General features: G+C 48.0%; 1 protein-coding gene across 16 annotated transcripts in view; it reads right to left on the bottom strand.

Moving 5' to 3' along the window:
- JAKMIP3 (Janus kinase and microtubule interacting protein 3) overlaps positions 1-19,135 on the bottom strand; it is a 122,586-nt gene that overhangs the window by 77,980 nt on the left and 25,471 nt on the right. For 14 of the 16 annotated variants that reach the window (XM_037804867.1, XM_037804869.1, XM_037804866.1 and 11 more), the window contains exons 1-2: positions 17,354-17,559; positions 4,707-4,955 (exon numbers count right to left, since the gene is read on the bottom strand). In XM_037804867.1, coding sequence (XP_037660795.1) covers positions 4,707-4,838 — 132 coding nt within the window. In that variant the 5' untranslated portion in view covers positions 4,839-4,955; positions 17,354-17,559. Of the gene's footprint in view, positions 1-4,706; positions 4,956-17,353; positions 17,560-19,135 lie in introns of those variants that run through there. The other 2 variants (XM_037804855.1, XM_037804854.1) reach the window with 1 other exon arrangement.

Below are 19,135 nucleotides of genomic sequence, written 5' to 3' on the forward strand. Positions count from 1 at the left end.
GGGGTGGGCACGGGCTCTCTAATGAGCAAAGAGCCGGCACACCCCCCACTTGGGATGCAGTGGACGGATGCGCTTTGATAAAACTGAACATAAAAAATGCATGAGGCTGCTGTAATTAGGGAGACTGGAGATGTGGGCAAAAGTACTAAGTTATCTGCAAAGCATGGTGCTGCGTTGTATTAAAAAGATAATTGCTCTCATATTTTACCTTTTAAACAAATAGTTTTGTGGCCACTGGGCTCTGAAGAAGTCGTCCCCTCGTTTGCCTCTTCTGCAGTGTGGGTGGGGCATGCGGGGCTCGTGCCAGCCTGGCCAGGAGCTGCTGTGCGGCCACCCGCCCCGGGCACCCAGCGCTGGGAAGGCCTCCCTCGGGCCCACGGTGCTCCCGCCTCGACCGTCTGCTCCACCCGGGCAGCGGCTCTGGGCCTCGTGGCACCAGGTGCAGGACAGGCGAGGGACAGCTGGGCACTGGTGTCGATTGCCCTGGCCCCCTTGGTCCTGCCCACAGACCCCCCTGGTGCCACGTCTCCTCGTGGAGGTGCTCCCTGCTGTGCACAGGACATGTGCTCCGAGGCCGCATCGTCACCACGACAACTGCCACCTGGTACCCAGGGCACTCCAGGCCCTGTGCCCGGCACCTCGGAACTCTCCCTCCTCATCTCCAGCACACCACGGGCACAGTGATCGTCTCTTCCTCAGGGGAGGGGACTCAGGCCAGGGGTTAGCGGGGAGGACGGGCGGTGAGCCCTTCCCGTGAGCATCAGGCGCCGGGCAGGGCCGCCTCTGACAGCCAATGGGCAGGCTGCTCTACTGCAGCGTTATCCCCGACGACGAAATGTGAATTCCATATAATTTTCACTCATCACAAAACAGTACACTTCTTTTGCTTTTCTCCAACCATTTAAAAATGTACAACACAGTCTTAGCTCACAGGCTATATAAAAATAAGCAGTGGGCAGGATTTGGCACCCGGTTTTAGTTTGCCAACAATTTAGGACATTGAGTAGCCAGGAAGTTAAGTAAAGAGGTTGGGTAACCAGAAGGTTAAGTACTCAGGAAGTTGAGTAACCAGGAGGTTAAGTACCCAGGAGGTTGGGTAACTAGGAAGTTAAGTACTCAGGAAGTTGAGTACTCAGGACTTGGGTAACTAGGAAGTTAAGTACTCAGGAAATTGAGTAACCAGGAAGCTAAGTATGCAGGAGGTTGGGTAACCAGGAGGTTAAGTACTCAGGAAGTTGAGTAACCAGAAGGTTAAGTACACAGGAGGTTGGGTAACTAGGAAGTTAAGTACTCAGGAAGTTGAGTACTCAGGACTTGGGTAACTAGGAAGTTAAGTACTCAGGAAATTGAGTAACCAGGAAGCTAAGTATGCAGGAGGTTGGGTAACCAGGAGGTTAAGTACTCGGGAAGTTGAGTAACCAGGAGGTTAAGTACCCAGGAGTTTGGGTAACTAGGAAGTTAAGTACTCAGGAAGTTGAGTACTCAGGAGGTTGGGTAACTAGGAAGTTAAGTACCCAGGAAATTGAGTAACCAGAGAGCTAAGTATCCAGGAGGTTGGGTAACCAGGAGGTTAAGTACTCAGGAAGTTGAGTAACCAGGAGGTTAAGTACCCAGGAGGTTGGGTAACTAGGAAGTTAAGTACTCAGGAAGTTGAGTACTCAGGACTTGGGTAACTAGGAAGTTAAGTACTCAGGAAATTGAGTAACCAGGAAGCTAAGTATGCAGGAGGTTGGGTAACCAGGAGGTTAAGTACTCAGGAAGTTGAGTAACCAGGAGGTTAAGTACCCAGGAGGTTGGGTAACTAGGAAGTTAAGTACTCAGGAAGTTGAGTACTCAGGACTTGGGTAACTAGGAAGTTAAGTACTCAGGAAATTGAGTAACCAGGAAGCTAAGTATGCAGGAGGTTGGGTAACCAGGAGATTAAGTACTCAGGAAGTTGAGTAACCAGGAGGTTAAGTACCCAGGAGTTTGGGTAACTAGGAAGTTAAGTACTCAGGAAGTTGAGTACTCAGGAGGTTGGGTAACTAGGAAGTTAAGTACCCAGGAAATTGAGTAACCAGAGAGCTAAGTATCCAGGAGGTTGGGTAACCAGGAGGTTAAGTACTCAGGAAGTTGAGTAACCAGGAGGTTAAGTACCCAGGAGGTTGGGTAACTAGGAAGTTAAGTACTCAGGAAGTTGAGTACTCAGGACTTGGGTAACTAGGAAGTTAAGTACTCAGGAAATTGAGTAACCAGGAAGCTAAGTATGCAGGAGGTTGGGTAACCAGGAGGTTAAGTACTCAGGAAGTTGAGTAACCAGGAGGTTAAGTACCCAGGAGGTTGGGTAACTAGGAAGTTAAGTACTCAGGAAGTTGAGTACTCAGGACTTGGGTAACTAGGAAGTTAAGTACTCAGGAAATTGAGTAACCAGGAAGCTAAGTATGCAGAAGGTTGGGTAACCAGGAGGTTAAGTACTCGGGAAGTTGAGTAACCAGGAGGTTAAGTACCCAGGAGTTTGGGTAACTAGGAAGTTAAGTACTCAGGAAGTTGAGTACTCAGGAGGTTGGGTAACTAGGAAGTTAAGTACCCAGGAAATTGAGTAACCAGAGAGCTAAGTATCCAGGAGGTTGGGTAACCAGGAGGTTAAGTATTCAGGAAGTTGAGTAACCAGGAGGTTAAGTACCCAGGAGTTTGGGTAACTAGGAAGTTGAGTAACCAGGAAGCTAAGTCCCCAGGAGATAACCAGGAGGTTAAGTACCCAGGAGGTTGGGTAGCTAGGAAGTTAAGTACTCAGGAAGTTGAGTAACCAGGAGGTTAAGTACCCAGGAGGTTGGGTAACTAGGAAGTTAAGTACTAAGGAAGTTGAGTAACCTGGAAGTTAAGTACCCAGGAGGTTGGTAACCAGTGACCCCAAACCCCTGGCTAGGTGGATCAGAGTGTGAGTGCCCCCAGGTGGCCCTTAGAGTGGAGCTGGCCAGGCCAGGAGGGGAGAATGACCACCCGGGGCAGGGGACAGGGGGCAGGGGTTGGGGCACCTTCCAGAGGCTCTGGGGGAGAAGCCACCCTCGGTTTTCCGCCCTCTCCCAGATGTCACCCTCTCGCCACATCCTTCCTTCTTTGCACACTCTTTCCCAGGAGGACACGTGCACTCCCTAACGGCTCCTGGTGGGGTGAGAGGAGGGGTCAAAGGTTGTGCCAGGAGAGGGAAGGAAATTCGGTGGGTGCGGATGCACACCCCAGAGCTTGGTGACCTCCATCGGCCCCTCACCCTCCTCTGCAGACGCCCCCCTCGGCTGCCCCAGCACAGCTCGGCCTTCCCCGCGGCTGGAGGCTCGGCGTCCACTTTCCTGAAGCTTTGGCATTTGGTGGTGGAGGGGGCGGGGGGTTGAGATGAAAAGCCCTAAGAGAGAAGCTGCAGCCCTGCAGAGTCTTCCACGGCAGGGCCCCCTGGCAGGGTCTTCCGTGGCAGGGACCCCTGGCAGGGTCTCCCAGGAGAGGTGCAGCCGCCCACAGGGTGCTGGGCCCACCCTGCACCTCCCCAGCCGAGCCTCTTGGCCACCCTCCTCTCTAACAAGGGCACATCCGGGCAGGGGACCCCCCAGCGGCCAGCGCCTGAGCAAGGCCACTGAGAGCCGGGGGGTGTGACAGGAACTCTGGAGCCTCCCCGTCTTGTGGCCACGGGGTCTCGGGCCCCACTTCTGAGCCTGCTCTGATTTGGCACGCTGCCCAGCCCGGCCTGTGAAAGGGCGTACACAAAGGACCGTCCCCGAAAGGAGGCCCAGCCCACAAAGGAGGGCACACGGACACCCAGGAGGACGGCCATTCCAGGCCTCAGCACCTCTGCTGAGCCACAGCAACGTTCCCGTTGCCGCTAACGATGGTGCCAGGGACCGCCTCGGGGAACCGCCCGTGTGGGGAGGGCCTCTGGGTGTCACGGCCCTCTCGGCTCAGCCGTCCCCTGCGCAGCGGTCTCTCTAGGATGCAGTCTCATCACAAGGTCCGTCACCCCCACCCAGGCCCCTCCCCACCTCTGACACCCGGGGACACCCTGCACACCTCGGTGTGGCCAAGCGAGGACACCTCCCACCAGGAGCTGGTCCCTCCTGGCCCTGGGCTGAGGCTGGGGGGCAGGGTCCACCCAGGGACCCTTCTCAGGGCCACAGCCCCTCCTCAAATGCACCAGGGACGCCCCGGTGGGGGCTGAGCTGCCTTCAGAAGGGAGGAGGTGACCTTTCGGCCTGGGTGACCCAGCCCCATCTGCCGGCACCTGCGAGGCACTGGGGGCTGCGAGCCAAGAGCCCCTTCCCGGGGAGGCAAGGTTGCAGCCCTGGCCAGGCCCCAGGACTCTCAGTGCCCACTTGGCTGCTGAGACCCTCACCCCACAGGAGGAAACCAAGCCCTCCTCTGCCCTGCAGGGAGCCATCAGGCCCCAGCCCGCTCCCCTGGGGCTTAGGGCCACCATCTAGGGCCTCTGCTCTGAGCCCCGAGCCTCCCCCACTGCCTGCTCCTCACTCCCCAGAGGTGTGTGCCTGCCCCGAGCAGCCTGAACCCCGGGGGCTCCAGGACCCGGCAGGCCTTCCCCAGGGGCTTTTGTCGGGAGCTGCCAGGCCCGGGAATGTCAGCAGAGCCGCGGCCAGGAGAGGTGGGGGTGGGGGAGAGGGACTTGGTGGGGAGGGGGTTGAGGGGTTGAGGGGCGATTGGAAGGCGTGGGGCTTGGGGCCACCCACCTTGCTCTTCTCCTGCTGCAGCTCGATCTGGATGTCAGTGAGCTTGGCCCGCAGCTCCTCGTTGGCAGCCTGCAGGGCGGCGAGCTCGGCCTTGTCCCCCTTGGCCCGGCCACCGGCCCCCCTCTTGGACATCGTGAGGCTGGGCGGCCAGAAGGGGACGGCCCAGGGCGCTGCTCCCGCCGGGGCTGGGTGGTCCGTGCCAGCTGGGCAGGGCTCGCCTCGCTCGCGCCTCTACATTCTCTCACTCACCTGGAGGGAGAGAGCAGAGCTGGGTGAGCAGCTGCGCCCGGTGCCGCGGGTAGCAAGAGGCCAGTCTGGAGCATGGGCTGGGGCTGGGGTAGTGGGGTCAGCCCCTCCGGCGGCCCACCCAAGCCTTGGCCCCCGACTCAGCCACAGGGCGAGGAGGTGACCGTGACCCTGCAGGCCGAGGGCCCCTGGCCTTGCACACTGTCACCCGGGGCGGCCGTGCCCACAGCCAGCCTGGAGCGAGCGCTCAGTACACGCTGCTCTTTGCTCCCCTGGAACACCAGAGTGGGGCGCGCGTTACACCCAGGACTCCAGGGTGGGTGGGTGGAGGCCGCCTGCCGACTGTGAGTGAGCACCAGCTTCCCAGACGGTGAGCAGACAGTGGCCCCGGCTCCTCGCAGGGGTGTCCCGCCGCGTGGGTGCCTGGGCCGCTCCGACGCCCACCATCCGTCCCTCCCCTTCCAGGCACCAGAATTCCGGCTGCTTGTAGTTGACACCAGAAAACAGGGCCCCATGGTGTCCCGGTCGGTGCAGCTGTTGACGGTGATGCTGTCGGTTCAGTACCAGTTACTCCATCACAACCAAGAGGAAAACATCATCTTGCATTAAACTCTCAGAAGCAGTATTTCGTAAATATGATTTAGGGGGATGACATCATGGTTGGTAAGGAGCGTTCCCTGTCAGAGTTGGCAAAAAAGAGGCATGTGTGCCACTCGGAGCTGCTCTGGCCTGTGGCACGTTGGAGAGGGAGGGTCCCCTGCTGTGGGGACAAAGTCACTCGGACTCTGCCCAGATAGGACTGACCCAGGCAGGGTGGGCAGTGCGAGGGCCACTGGGCCTGAGGCCAGAGGGGTTTCACTTTGGAGGCATCCAGTGGGTGATACACTTTCTCCAGGAGCGGGAGTTTTCCTGATACGAAGCTCAGTTTCTTTGGTAGGCTGAGGATGGGCTGATGCCCGTGTGGCACAGGCTGCCGTTGGCTGTACCGGAGCCTCCCTGGGCCTGGGCATGCTGAGCGTGGACAGTAAGTGGTTCTGTGCCCTGTCCAGAAAGATGAGCTGTTCCAGCTACGGGGCGGGCGGCCGGAGAAGGTGTGTGTCTCACTTGCTTCCGGCAGTTGCAAATTCAACGGTGATGGACTTTGGAGGTCTTGGAACTTCCCACTATCAATTGGACTTATTTTATTCAGAAATTTACTCAATATAGTTTAAATTTTATTTCGTCTATCTTGATTCACCATAACATATATTGTTTAGTTAAAAATATACTTATAGTCATAAAGTGTTTTGATAAGGAAATTTTTGTAGAAAATTAGCATTGTTATTGTAAATCTGACACTTTCAGCAACCTGCTATTTTACCCACTGGAACGATTTAGTTTAAAGGGTATTTTGTAAACTATCAGGTTTCTTAGAAACACAACTGTTTCCATGACAGCAGAAGAAACCGTGCCAACCGAGGGAAGAGACTCGGTGGTTACTGTGGACACTCGGAGAAGGCTCGGTGGCCCGGGAACGCTCGCTGAGCTCCCGGGAGACCCCCAAAGACGCCAGGGGGCACCGGGCCTAGCGGAGCTCAGCACTTGCCCAGAAACACCAGGAGCACTGCAGGAACTCGTGGCCGGACTTCGAGCGCTCTGGGGACACCCGGGGACCATGGTCAGCATGCCAGGCAGGACACTGTCCCCGGTGCTGTCCAACCCCAGCACCTGTGACATGTCACCTGACGGGACAAAAGGGTCCTTCAGAGGGGACTGGGGAGGAGGGCCAGGAGATGGGGCCACGGCCTGGTTGTCCGGGACGGTCCAACCGAGTCACAGGAGCCCAGGGACGCAGAGAACCTTAGCAGCCCGGCTCAGAGAACGCGGTGCGAGAAGGACTCGAGCCACCACTGCTGGCTTCACAGGGGGAAGGAGGCGGCCCGGGCCACGCACTGAACAGCCTCTCGAGGCTCAGAAGGGCCTTCGGCTCATACTTAGAAAGAAAACACGGACTTCATCACACAGCTGCAAGGAGCTGAAATCTGCTAACAACCAGATGAGCCAAGAAACGGATCCTCTCTAGAACCTCCAGAGAGGAAGGCCGCCCTGCTAACACGGTGGTTTTAGCCACGTCCAAGGCTTCTGACCACAGAAGACAATAACCTTGGGCTATTTTAAGCTGCTAAACTGGTGGTCATTTGTCATGGAAGCAATGGAAAACTAATACAGACCCTGGGACCAGGAGGGGCTGCAGTGCTTGAGCTGTCCAATTTCAGGTGGTACCTGCATATCGTGTAGAACCGTCAGCCGTACAAAACTAGAACACTCCGTGGGTACCCGGATGACTGGCTGAGGCCACCAACAGTGAGCACTTTGAAATGGGCCTGGGAGAAAAACGGCTAATTCTGTTTCTAACAGAAAAATAATTTGTCCGGTATAAACAATGTAATTTTACTGAATTGGGAAAAAACCTCTCAAATGGTTAGATGATTGGAAACGATTACACAGTCCGGAAATCAACCCTGTGTTACATATAAGAATATAATACATTATATTCAATGGGAAAGGGAAGATTATTTTCATGAGTATTGGGGCCTTTTAGCTAATTGTGAAAGAAAAATTAATCTATGGAAATGTTTTCTTTATCCCATAAATTTTTAAATGGATTAAAGAGAATCAAGGGTGAAAAATCAAAGGATTAAAACTACTGGGAGAAAGCAGAAATGAGCAAATCTCTAGAGAAGAAAGGCCTTTGTGGGCTTAAAGAAGATAAAAGGATTTCATAAAGGGAAGGATCAATAAATTACACCACCTTAAAATTTTACTTATCTTTGTTATAGTTATGTAATGCAATTAAGAGGCTAAACACAAGTTGAAACAATATTTGCAGTAAACACAACAAAAAAAGTTAATATCTTAACCATATTACAAGATTGTAAAATTCAATAACTTGAAAAACTAAATTTTAATTAGATAATTTAGTAATGATCAAAACATGATTTACAAAAAGGAAATAAAAGTGATTTTTAAAACATGCGAGAACTGCCCGTTAGGATGTAAAAAATCATAAGAGAATGTCACACGAATCTTGAATATGGGGAAAAGCTACATAATCTACAAACTCATAACTTCCCTTGAGTCTGTTTAAGAGTTGAAGTCACAAAGTAACCAAGGGAACTGAATTCCAAAAGTGATCAGTCCCTTCAAGGAGAGATTGTATGGCCTGCGTTTCACCTTTGGGCAGAGCACAGGAGAAAAAGGAGACTTCTATGGAAGTAGGTAAGAGAAAATTAGCTAAAATTTTAACAAATTCCAAAGGGCCAGATGTGGGCTGGCATATCACTTTAGAGTACCTGGGGCCGAGGCACAAGGTCCCGTCCAGGAGCTTCACAAGGACCAAGGGCGGGAGACGGGACGAGCCCCTCCTGGTGGGGCAGGCATGCAAGGGCTGCTCAGCTGCCACGGGGGCAGGTATAAAACACTCCCCACTTCTCAGGCCCCCAGTCTCTAACCACAGGGGAGGGGCTGCAGACACCCCATCCCAGGGTGCAAGTAGAATTCCTCTGCCTTCCTGCTCCGAGGACAAGACCAAGGCCAACCACTTCTTGGATATGAGTAGAAGCAACAAGCATCTGCCCCTGTGGAGGGGCAGCAAAGCAAAACAGAGATTTTGCTGCTGGGGGAAGGGCAGAAAACTCTCTCCTGCCCCAGACCCAAAACAGATACAAAGCAGAGTTTGGGAGAAGATCCAGGGATGCTGCAAAGGCCCCAGCTCCAAGGTTCAGGTACACATACCTGTGCGGTCGGGGTTACTGCTTCTAGGGGGAGTGGCGGCCGGTAGCCGAGCCCTCAGCTCTCGGGGCTGCTTAAAGGGTACCGGCGGCGGGGGCTCTTTCCCGGAGGCGAGGGCGAGGCGGAGGACGTGGCCAGGGTCCTCGGCGAGAGGCGTGCAAGGTGTGGAGGGCGGCGATAAGGACAAAAACACTCTTCATCCAGTAGGAGTATGCGCCAAAGAGATTTATTCAGGGGTGATTACAGGTTATATAGGCTGGTAAGAGGGGCAGGGCTGGAAAGGAGGTGAAGTAGCCTAAAATGGCAATACTGAAGGGAGAGGGGCTAGGATTGGTTCTGAGAGGATCCAGGAGCCATTGCAGCGGGCGGGGGTTGTTTTGGCCACGGTGCATGCGCACTGGCGGTGGCAGGAGTGGCCTTGGCACCAGGGAGTGAGTGGGTAAGATAAGGAAGTGGGGAAAGGGCAGTTGGGAGAAAGGCGGTTTCCTCCGGCAAGCCTCCCCTGCCAGTGGCATTTTGGGTGAGGAAAAGGGAGCTGCCCTGACCTCGCTCCTCAGGCTCGGGGGGGCTGCAGAGGGCACTCACGCCCGTACCTACTACCCTCCCCAGGGGGTGATATCAAGTCCCCTGGCCCAGGCCTGGTAAGTCGAGGTACAAGCTCAGCTACCCGCATACCTGGACCGGACCTAAGGCTGGACCAGGAGATGCAAGATTCCCCTTTCCCAATAACAAGTCCAGCACTGAGTAACAAGCAAGAGAAGTCTGCCGCTAGGTGAGGGGTAAGGGTCTATAAAAAGATCCCTTCTTTGGCACAGGTACCCAGAGACTGATGAAAGCTCATGGCAGAGCAGGACCCCAAGAAAAATTCCCCCTACCCCCCAGGCACCACACGAAGCATGGTATAAAGGAAGACAGCCACTAGAGGAATCTGAAACCTGTGTTGTACTGAGGGTAATGACAGCAACACAATGACAAAATTCTAACCCAGTTCAAGTACTTTCTGGGTTGGCCCAACCCACACACAAACTGAAGAAGAGGTCTGCCCATTTCTAGGCATAAATACCCTTTGCCTCAACCTCTACTGCTCTTTTACAATGTTTGGCATTCGAAAAAAATCATGAGACACAGAAAAAAAAAAAAAAAAAAACACCAAGAAGCAACACATTGTCAAGAAACAAAGCACCTACAGAAACAGACTCAGAAATGATTAGTCACTGGAACTACCACCAAGAAACGTTGAAATAACTATCCCTAATATGTTTAAGAATCTAGTGAAAAGTTGAGTAACATTTATGAGAAGATGGAGAATTAAAACAGAGATACAGAAACTATAAGAGACTCAAATGGGAATGCTAGAAATAATAAACATAATATCAAGAATGAAGAATGTCTTTGGCTCATTAGTATAATTGACACGGCTGAAGAAAGACTCAGTGAACCGGAAGGCAGGTCAATAGAAATTATACTTTCTGAAACACAAAACAGTGTCTAAAACTGTCATGCAGTATCAAGGAGCCTAACACATACGCATTTGGAATCCCAGAATTAAAAAGAGAACAGTAAGAAGAAATAACTGAAGAAATAAAATGACAGAGATTTTTTTCAAAATTATTGAAATACAACAAACCACAGATACAAGGAACTCATAGATCTTAAACAAAAGGAAAAAAACAAAATCCTAAGCATATCATATTGAAATTGCTAAAAACCAAAATTAAAGGAAAAAACCTTGAAAGCATCCAGAGAAGATGAAGGGGTACATCCCATTCAGAGGAACAAAGATAAGAATTATGAAAGATTTCTCATCAAAAACTATGCAAGCTAGAAGACAATGGAATGAAATCTTTAAAATGCTGTGGGGAGACGGGGGAGGGGAAGCCTGTCAAGCCAGAATTCTACACTCAGCAAAAATATCTTTCAATATTGAAGGAGTCTGGAACCCTCATACACTGCAGGTGGGAACGTTAAATGGTGCAGCTTCTCTGGAAAAACAGTCTGGCAGGTCCTCAAAAGGTTAAACTAAGACTTACCATGTGACCCAGCAATTCCAATCCTAGGCATATATCCAAGAGATATGAGAAACACAGTTGTTCACAATAACATTATTTACAATAGCCAAAAAGTGGAAATAACCCAAATGTCCATCAGAGAATGGAAGGATAAATAAGATGCGGTACATTTGTACAGTGGCATATCACTCGGCAATAAAAAGGAATGAAGTTCTGATACAGACTCCAACATGCAAGAACCTTGCAACCATTAGGTCCACTGACAGAAGCCCACCACGGAAGACGTGCTGTATGATTCCATTGATACGAAATGTCCAAATACACACATCTGTAGAGACACAAGGTAGAGTAATGGCTGCCAGGGGCTAGGGGAGGAGGGAATGGGGAGTGACTGCTAAGGAGTGTGGGATTTCTTTTGGGGTTATGAAAATGTTCCAAAATTAACTGTGGAAATGGCTGAACAACTCTGTGAATAAACCAAATGTGCACTTTAAATAGGTAAATCATGTGATATATGAAATACATCTATCAAGGATGCCCAAAAGAAGTGAGAGAAACAAACACTTTTTTGGAAGAACAAAAGTTGAAAGAATTTGTCACCAGCAGAGCTGCACCATGGAAAATGCCATAGGAAGCTCCTCAGGCAGAGGAGATGACATGGAATGGAAAATTAAATCTGCACAAGGAGATAGAGAGTGCTCAAAATAGTAAAAATGAGGTAGACAGAGAAGACTTTTAACTTATGTTTAATCCCTTTAAGGGAGAAAATTACTTAAACCAAAACTAATAGCAATGTATTGTACACTTTATAATACATACAGAAGTAAAATGTCTGGGAAAATAGAAAATGAAATGACAGGGAGAAAATGGAAGCCATTAATTATATATGAATTGCTATAATATCATTTCAAGAAGGTCTATAATAAATTAAAAATGATATTGGAATCCCTAAAGCAAGCACTAAAAAAGTGAACAAAAAAAGAGAGGTATAACTAATAAGTGGAAGTAAAATAGAATCATAAGAAATAATCCAAAAGAAGGCAGGAAAAGAGGAACAAAATGAAAAAAAGAAGAAAACAAAACAAAATGATATTTAAATCCAACAATATCACTAAATAATGCAAACAGGCTAAATGATTAAAAGGTAGACATTTTTTGAATAATTTTTTTTTTAAAAAAAGGAAACCATCAACATTAGGCTATCTATAAGAAAATCAAATACAAACGCATAGATTGGTTAGAAGTAAAAGGATGGAAAATGATGTAAACTCTAATCAAAAGAAAATGGGAGTGACTGTCAATATTAGACCAAGTAAATTTCAGAGCAAGATCATTATATAATGATATAGGAGTCAATAAATCAAGAAGATGTACATGCATCAGCAACAGTTTCAAAAACACAAAAAGCCCCACAAAATTTATGTGGAAGGGTAAAAAGGCATATTCACAATTATAATTGGAGACAATACTCATCTGTCAGTATTTGATGGCAGAAGAGCACAGAAAATAATGGGATATAGAATATTTGAACAACACTATCAACCAATTTGAGCTAATTGACATTTGTAGACTATAGGACCCAGTAACAGCAGAATATTTAGCATTGTCAAGACCATACGAAACACTCCCAAAGACAGATTATGCTGGGCCACAAAACAACTCTCAACAGAGTTCAAATTAATGACACAATACAAAGTATGCTCTCTGGCCAAAAAAAAAAAAAAATTGAAGTAGAAATATAGAATAGAAAAATCTCAGGAAAAATCTCAAATATTTGGAAATCAGAAAACACACTTCTAAATAACCCATAGGTGAAAGAAGAAATCTCAAGTATATTAGAAAAATATTTTGACTTGAACGAAATGAAAGCACAATATATCAAAATCTGTAGGACACAAAGTAGTATATAGAGGAGAAAAGATGGCATTAAATGCTTATATTAGAGAATAACAAAAACGTCCAATCACAACCTAATCCAGATTTAAGCTTCTATTTTAAGAATATAGAAAAAAGAAAAGTGAACTAAATCTAAAGTAAGCATTAGAAATAACAAAGAATAGCAGAAATAAACAAAATTGAAAACAGAAAAACAATACAAAAAATCAATAAATCTAAAAGCCAGTGTTTCGCAAATACTAATAATATTAATAAGCCTCTGGCAAGATTAATCAAGAAAAAGAGAGAAGGCACAAATTACTAATCCCAGGAATGAAAGAGGGAAATTACTACAGATTCTACAGATATTAAAAGAATACATGAAATGGAAAAAATCCTTCAGGACAAACTAACAGAACTCATTCATAATCTGAGTAGCTTTTTTAATCTAATAAAAGTAATTGAATTTATAATAAAAACTTTTTAACAAAGTAAACTCCAGACACAGATGTATTCACTGGTGAATTCCACCAAACAATTAAAGAAGGAATAATACAAACTCTATGCTATCTCTTCCAGAAAAATAAGAGTAAAAAACTTATTTTATGAAGCCAATGTTCCTCTGATAGCAAAACTCAATAAAGATATTACAAGAAAATAATATCCCTCATGAAGATAGAGGCAAGAATCCTTAACAAAATTAGCAGACAAAATTCAGCAATATATATAAAGGATAATAAAATATGACCAAATGGGGAATATATCAGAAATGAAAAATTGGTTAGAATTCAGAAAGTGAGTCAACACATGAAAAACCACGATCCTTTCAATAGAGGCAGGAAAATATGACAAAATAAAAAATGCATTCATGATAAAAATATTTAGCAAACTAGGAATAAAAGGAAACTTCCTCAATTTAAGAAAGGGCATTAACAACAACAACAAAAAAACAAATTAAAATCACACAATAGTGAAAGACTTAACTCTTTCCCTCTAAAACGCAGAGCCATGCAAAGACCTCTCCTCTCACCACTTCTGTTCACCATTGTGTGAGAAAGAGGTATAAAAGGCACAACAAATGGAAATAAAGAAATAAGCCCATCTTTACTCCCATAGGACATGACTGTTGACATAGGAAATCCTGAATAATCTATGTAGAAAACAAAGGTGGGTTTAGCAAGTTAGCAAGACAGGAGGTCAAAAGAGAAATCTATTACATTTATCAATCATATTTCTACATAGTGTCAATGAATGATTTTATTTCAAAACAATACCCTTTGCAATAGCGTCAAACAATATGAAATACTTGGAGGAAACCTAACAAAGTATCTGCAATGTTTGTCCCCTTAAAGCTACAAGACGCTGAAGCCAGACGGAGCCCAGCGGTTGCTGGGGAAGTACAGGGTCTCCAGGAGTGGGTGGGAAGGAGGGAGCACGGAGAGGAAGGAGGAAAGTATTTGAGGTGATGACACGTCACTCACTCTTGTCTGTGGTGATGGATTTGCAGGTATAGATATATCATATTGAACTATCATATTGAACATTAAAAAAAGTGTTTCAAAGCCAGAAATGCTATGTTATTCTCTCCGTTTTCAGTCATCACTGATGGGAAAGGTAAACTGGTAGGTTTCTCTTGGAAAGCCATGTAAGATGTATAAAAAGTCTGCAAAATTCTACTAACTGTTGACCTAGGAATTCCATATTTAGGATTCTATCCCAAAGAAATAATTCTAAATACACAGAAAACTTTATGCCATGTTCAATGTTCAGTAACTGAAAACAAATTAAATACTAGGAATTAAGTTTCTTCACAATGAAATATTACGCAAACTTTAAAGTGATGATTAATAAAAACTTATTCTAAAATGGAAAATGAGTATCTCATTCAGGGCAACAACCAAAAAAAGCCTAGAAAATAAAATGTAATTGATAGAATGATCTTAAGATGGTAAAATAAATCCACAGAAAAAAATGAAAAGGAAAATAATCTAAAAATTTTAATAATTTATTTTCTGAGTATTAGAAGAATGTGATTGTTTTATCTTTTTTCTTTTCTATATTTAACATTTTTCCATTATGAAAATAAATTAATTTTCTGAAAGAAAAAAAGACTATTTTAAAAAGAAAGAAAACATCTGAAGACAGTCTTATAACACCAAAGGTCACCTACGACCCATCACTGCCCAGAAAAGAGCCCCGAGATGCAAGCAAAAAAAAGAAAAAATGGATAAATGGGACCTCATCAAAATTCAAAGCTTTTGAGCATCAAAGGACTCTGTCATGAAAGTGAAAAGACAACCTACAGAATGGGAGAAAATATTTGGAAACCACTTATCCAGTAAGGTTTCAATATCCAGAATATAAAAAGAAATCCTACAACTCAACAACAAAAAGACAAACAATCCAATTTTAAAATGGGCAAAAGGCTTGAACATACATTTCTCCAAAGAAGATATACAGATGGCCAAAAGGCACAAGAAAAGATGCTCAACATCATCAGCCATTGGGGAAATGCAAATCACAACCACAATGACATACCGTTTTACAACCACCAGAATAGTTAGTATTTAAAAACAGAAAACAGCAAGTGCTGGACAGGATATGGAAGAGCTGGAACACTCATTCCTTGTTGGCAGGAATGTAAAATGGTACAGCCACTGTGAGAGACAGACAGTTTCTCAGAAAGGTAAGTTTAAAATTACATATGACCTGGCAATCCCACCTCTTGTTATATACCAAAATAACTGAAAGCAGGGACTCGAACAGGTACTTGCACACCGATGTTCACAGCAGCGTAATTCACAATTGTCAAAAGATGGCAGCAACCCAAGTGTCCATCAACTGATGATGGATAAACAAACTGTGTTATATGTGTACAATGGAATATTATTCAGCCACAAAAAGGCATGAATTCTGATACGTGCAACACCACGGATGAAACTTGAAGACATCATTTTGAGTGAAACAGCGAGACATAAAAGAACAAATATTGTATGTTCTCACTGATGTGAAATAATTAGAACAAGCAAATTCATGGAGTCAGAAACTAGAATACGGGTTACTACCAGGGGCCAGGGTGGGGGTAGGAAATGGGGAGTTAATTTTTAATTGGTATAGAGTTTCTGTTTGGGGCAATGGAAAATTTAAGAAGAGTCTAAATTTTAGCTCAACCTGGTTTGGGTTCATTGCAAAAGCTCATGAGCCCACTGAGGAGGTTGGCTGGGGTCCCAGGTGTAGATGTGTGGATCCACCCACCAAGAGGTCGCTAGAGTCCCAGGTGTAGACATGTGAATCCATGAGCCCACTAAGAGGTCGCTGGAGTCCTATGTGTAGATGTGTGGATCCACAAGCCCACTAAGAGGTCGGCTGGGGTCCCAGGTGTAGACGTGTGAATCCACGAGCCCACTAAGAGGTAGGCTGGGGTCCCAGGTGTAGACGTGTGAATCCATGAGCCCACTAAGAGGTTGCTGGAATCCTAGGTGTAGATGTGTGGATCCACGAGCCCACTAAGAGGTCGGCTGGGGTCCCAGGTGTAGACGTGTGAATCCACGAGCCCACTAAGAGGTCGGCTGGGGTCCCAGGTGTAGACGTGTGAATCCATGAGCCCACTAAGAGGTCGCTGGAATCCTAGGTGTAGATGTGTGGATCCATGAGCCCACTAAGAGGTCGGCTGGGGTCCCAGGTGTAGACGTCTGGATCCACGAGCCCACTAAGAGGTCAGCTGGGGTCCCAGGCGTAGACGTGGGATCCACAAGCCCATCTTCGTCTCCGTTTTGTGGCTGGTTCTTCCACAAGGATGGACCAATAGCAGAATTCATATTTATTTATACTTACACTTACAGGCATTTATATCCTTGGTCTACCTACAGCTTCATAGCTATTCTCACTCACATCTCTAAACTACCCACAGGATAACATACCTGTTGCTGAATGCCCTGTGTACTCCATGCCACTGCAGCCCTGCCAGCCCCGAGCAGCCACTGACATTCTTTGAACCGTTGGAGAAACCGAGGCCCAGTGTTCTATGACTGCTTTTTTAAAGGAATGTTATGGAAGTGAGTTGATAAGGCGTTGTTTACCCCAAACAGTTAAGTTCCTTGCATAAGGGGTGACATGATAAAGACTTGTAAAGAGAAGACATCATTTGTAAAGAGAAGGCATCGTTGGCTCCAGGGGCAGGCAGGTGACACAGCCCGACGGTAAATATGCCCTATTCTTAAAAAAGCAAATGGAAAGGACGCGGCTCCCTCCCCCTCCCAGCAGGAGCGAGGGAGCCAGTGGAGCCTTCCCGGCCAGGCACACATGCTCTCTGGGGTCCGTGTTCCAGGAACCGTCCCCAGTGCAGCTCTCAAGTGGGGTCACAATCCAGTGCCCCAACCCCACTCCCCACGTCCACGTGCACGAGCGCCACGCTTTGCACGCGTGCTCACAAGGCAGCCACGACTTACAGGAGGAGCCTGACACTCCCAAAGGCAGCCCAGCCCGCCTGCAAACGGTCACCGAGCAGGAGTAAACACAGGAACAGATCAAGCACCTGCCTCTGAGCTCCTCCTTGCACACTTAAGACAGCATATTCTACAACCGTTCACGCTCAGGCTACACATGCAGCATCCTAAATAGAGACAAGATTCAAAGGGATAAACCTGTGCAGAGAGACCTCAGCCCAACTGAAAATAAAAAAGCCTTTGCAGGACTCAAAAAACAAACGACCACAGCCACAGACCCTCCCGTGGGGGCCTCTCTCACCGCGTTTCCGTCTCCCCGCGGAGCCTTGCGCGGCGAGTCCACGGCTCTGCGCAGCTTCTGCAGACCAGCTCGGCTGGCTCTATGACTCAGCACAGAGCTCAGCTTTTATTTCTCAGATGGAATTTACCACACCGCGCCTGCCGCCAGGGGAGGGCCGATTCCCAAGGCCGTGCTAGGCGGCGTCCATCAGCCCGGCTCCCCGCAGCTCTCCCCGCGCACGGCAGGGCCGGGCATGCGGGCATCCTCGGAGGCACGGCGGGAGGAGGGGCGGCTGCTGGGGGCCGGGCACGGAGGCCACCGGAGCTGCACACGGGCCGAGGCACAGCCCAGCAGAGCTCGCCGGAGAGCTGCCGCATCTATGCGTTCAGAAGAGGAGGGACGCACCGGCTCGCGATTGGTTTGGCCACATCCCCACAAGAGATCAAATGAGGGACCCAGGCCATTTGCTGGATAATTTCTGCCAAGAGCATTTCCCCCCAGTAGCCTGGCTGCCTTGGGACAGCACGCCCGAGGCCTCTGGGTTAGCAGGCACCCCCCAGGGCTTTCTGTGGCCCTGAGGTCAAGAATGGGGGTGACTGTCCCCCGGGAGGGGTGTTTCATATTTTAAATGGTTACAGAAGCAATTAGCTCCCATTAAACTCTGAAGAAATGAACGGGACAAATAAGAGCCGGCTCCTTCATTTGCTTACCCGGACATAAATCACAGCTGAATTTAATAAACCTCTAGAAAGGCAACAGACAACTTGGTCTGCTCTTCAGAAAACACAGGGTCGTAGAGGATTTCCAAGCAGGCCACTCGGAATCCAGCTGGTCTCCACCCGCCTCTGATTTGATCAGGGAGACGATTTAGCCCGGTGGTGCCAGATGGCCTGTTTTCCACTGCCCTGCCCTGTTTCCGAATCCACCAGGACAGATATGGAGATTGCATGAGAAGCTGACACCAGAAATGGCCTGTGCACATCACTCCCTTCCCTGGTGGGCTGGGGAGGCCCTCACAGCCCCGTTCTGCTCCTTGTCTGCACCCCCTCCTCCCACCCAGCCTCTCTGGATCAGACCCAAATGCCATTTCACCCCAACACTGTGAGCCAGCAGTCAGTGTTTTCACAGCTGCCCATGAGGTACAGACCAGTAATAATAAAACATAATCATGATAATAAAGTGGGATGTCGTCGCTTTGGTCAGGCTCACTGCTTATCTAGATCTGATTAACTTGAATAAATCAGAACCAATTATTCATTCTTCCAATTAAGGCCACAGCTGTGGCTTTGATGAAATGACAGTGCTGACATAATGACTCTCTAACCCCCAGTCCAGTCATTTAATACTTGCAATAACCCCACTGCTTAGTTATCACTACATCTCTATTTCACAGGTGAGGAAGCCGAGCGCCCAAGGGCTTGTGGAACTCACCCAAGATCGCACAGCTGGCGGCAGTGGAACCGGGCTCAGACCCAGGGTGTGGCCCGAGTCCGAGATCTGAACTGCTGCCCTGTAGGGTAAGGGCCACGAAACGACAGTGCACCCCCTCAGCGAGAAAAGCCCTCCCCAGCCTCGCAGGGCCCGGTGCCGCCTCAGGGCACCCCCTGCAGTCACTGTCCCCCCAGATGTCAGAGATGCAGCAATCAGGGGAAGGGAGCAACGTTTTGAATGCACGTGCCCTTTGACCCAGCAACTTCACTCCTAGAACGTTTCTTAAGGAAATGACATAATAATGGTGCGTGTGCACAGATTCTGTTTTAATTAACAAATACTTTTTTATAGCTCCTACCCTGTGCCCAGCAC

The sequence above is a fragment of the Choloepus didactylus genome, chromosome 15 (genome assembly GCF_015220235.1).
Source record: "Choloepus didactylus isolate mChoDid1 chromosome 15, mChoDid1.pri, whole genome shotgun sequence".
Taxonomy (NCBI): Eukaryota; Metazoa; Chordata; class Mammalia; order Pilosa; family Megalonychidae; genus Choloepus; species Choloepus didactylus.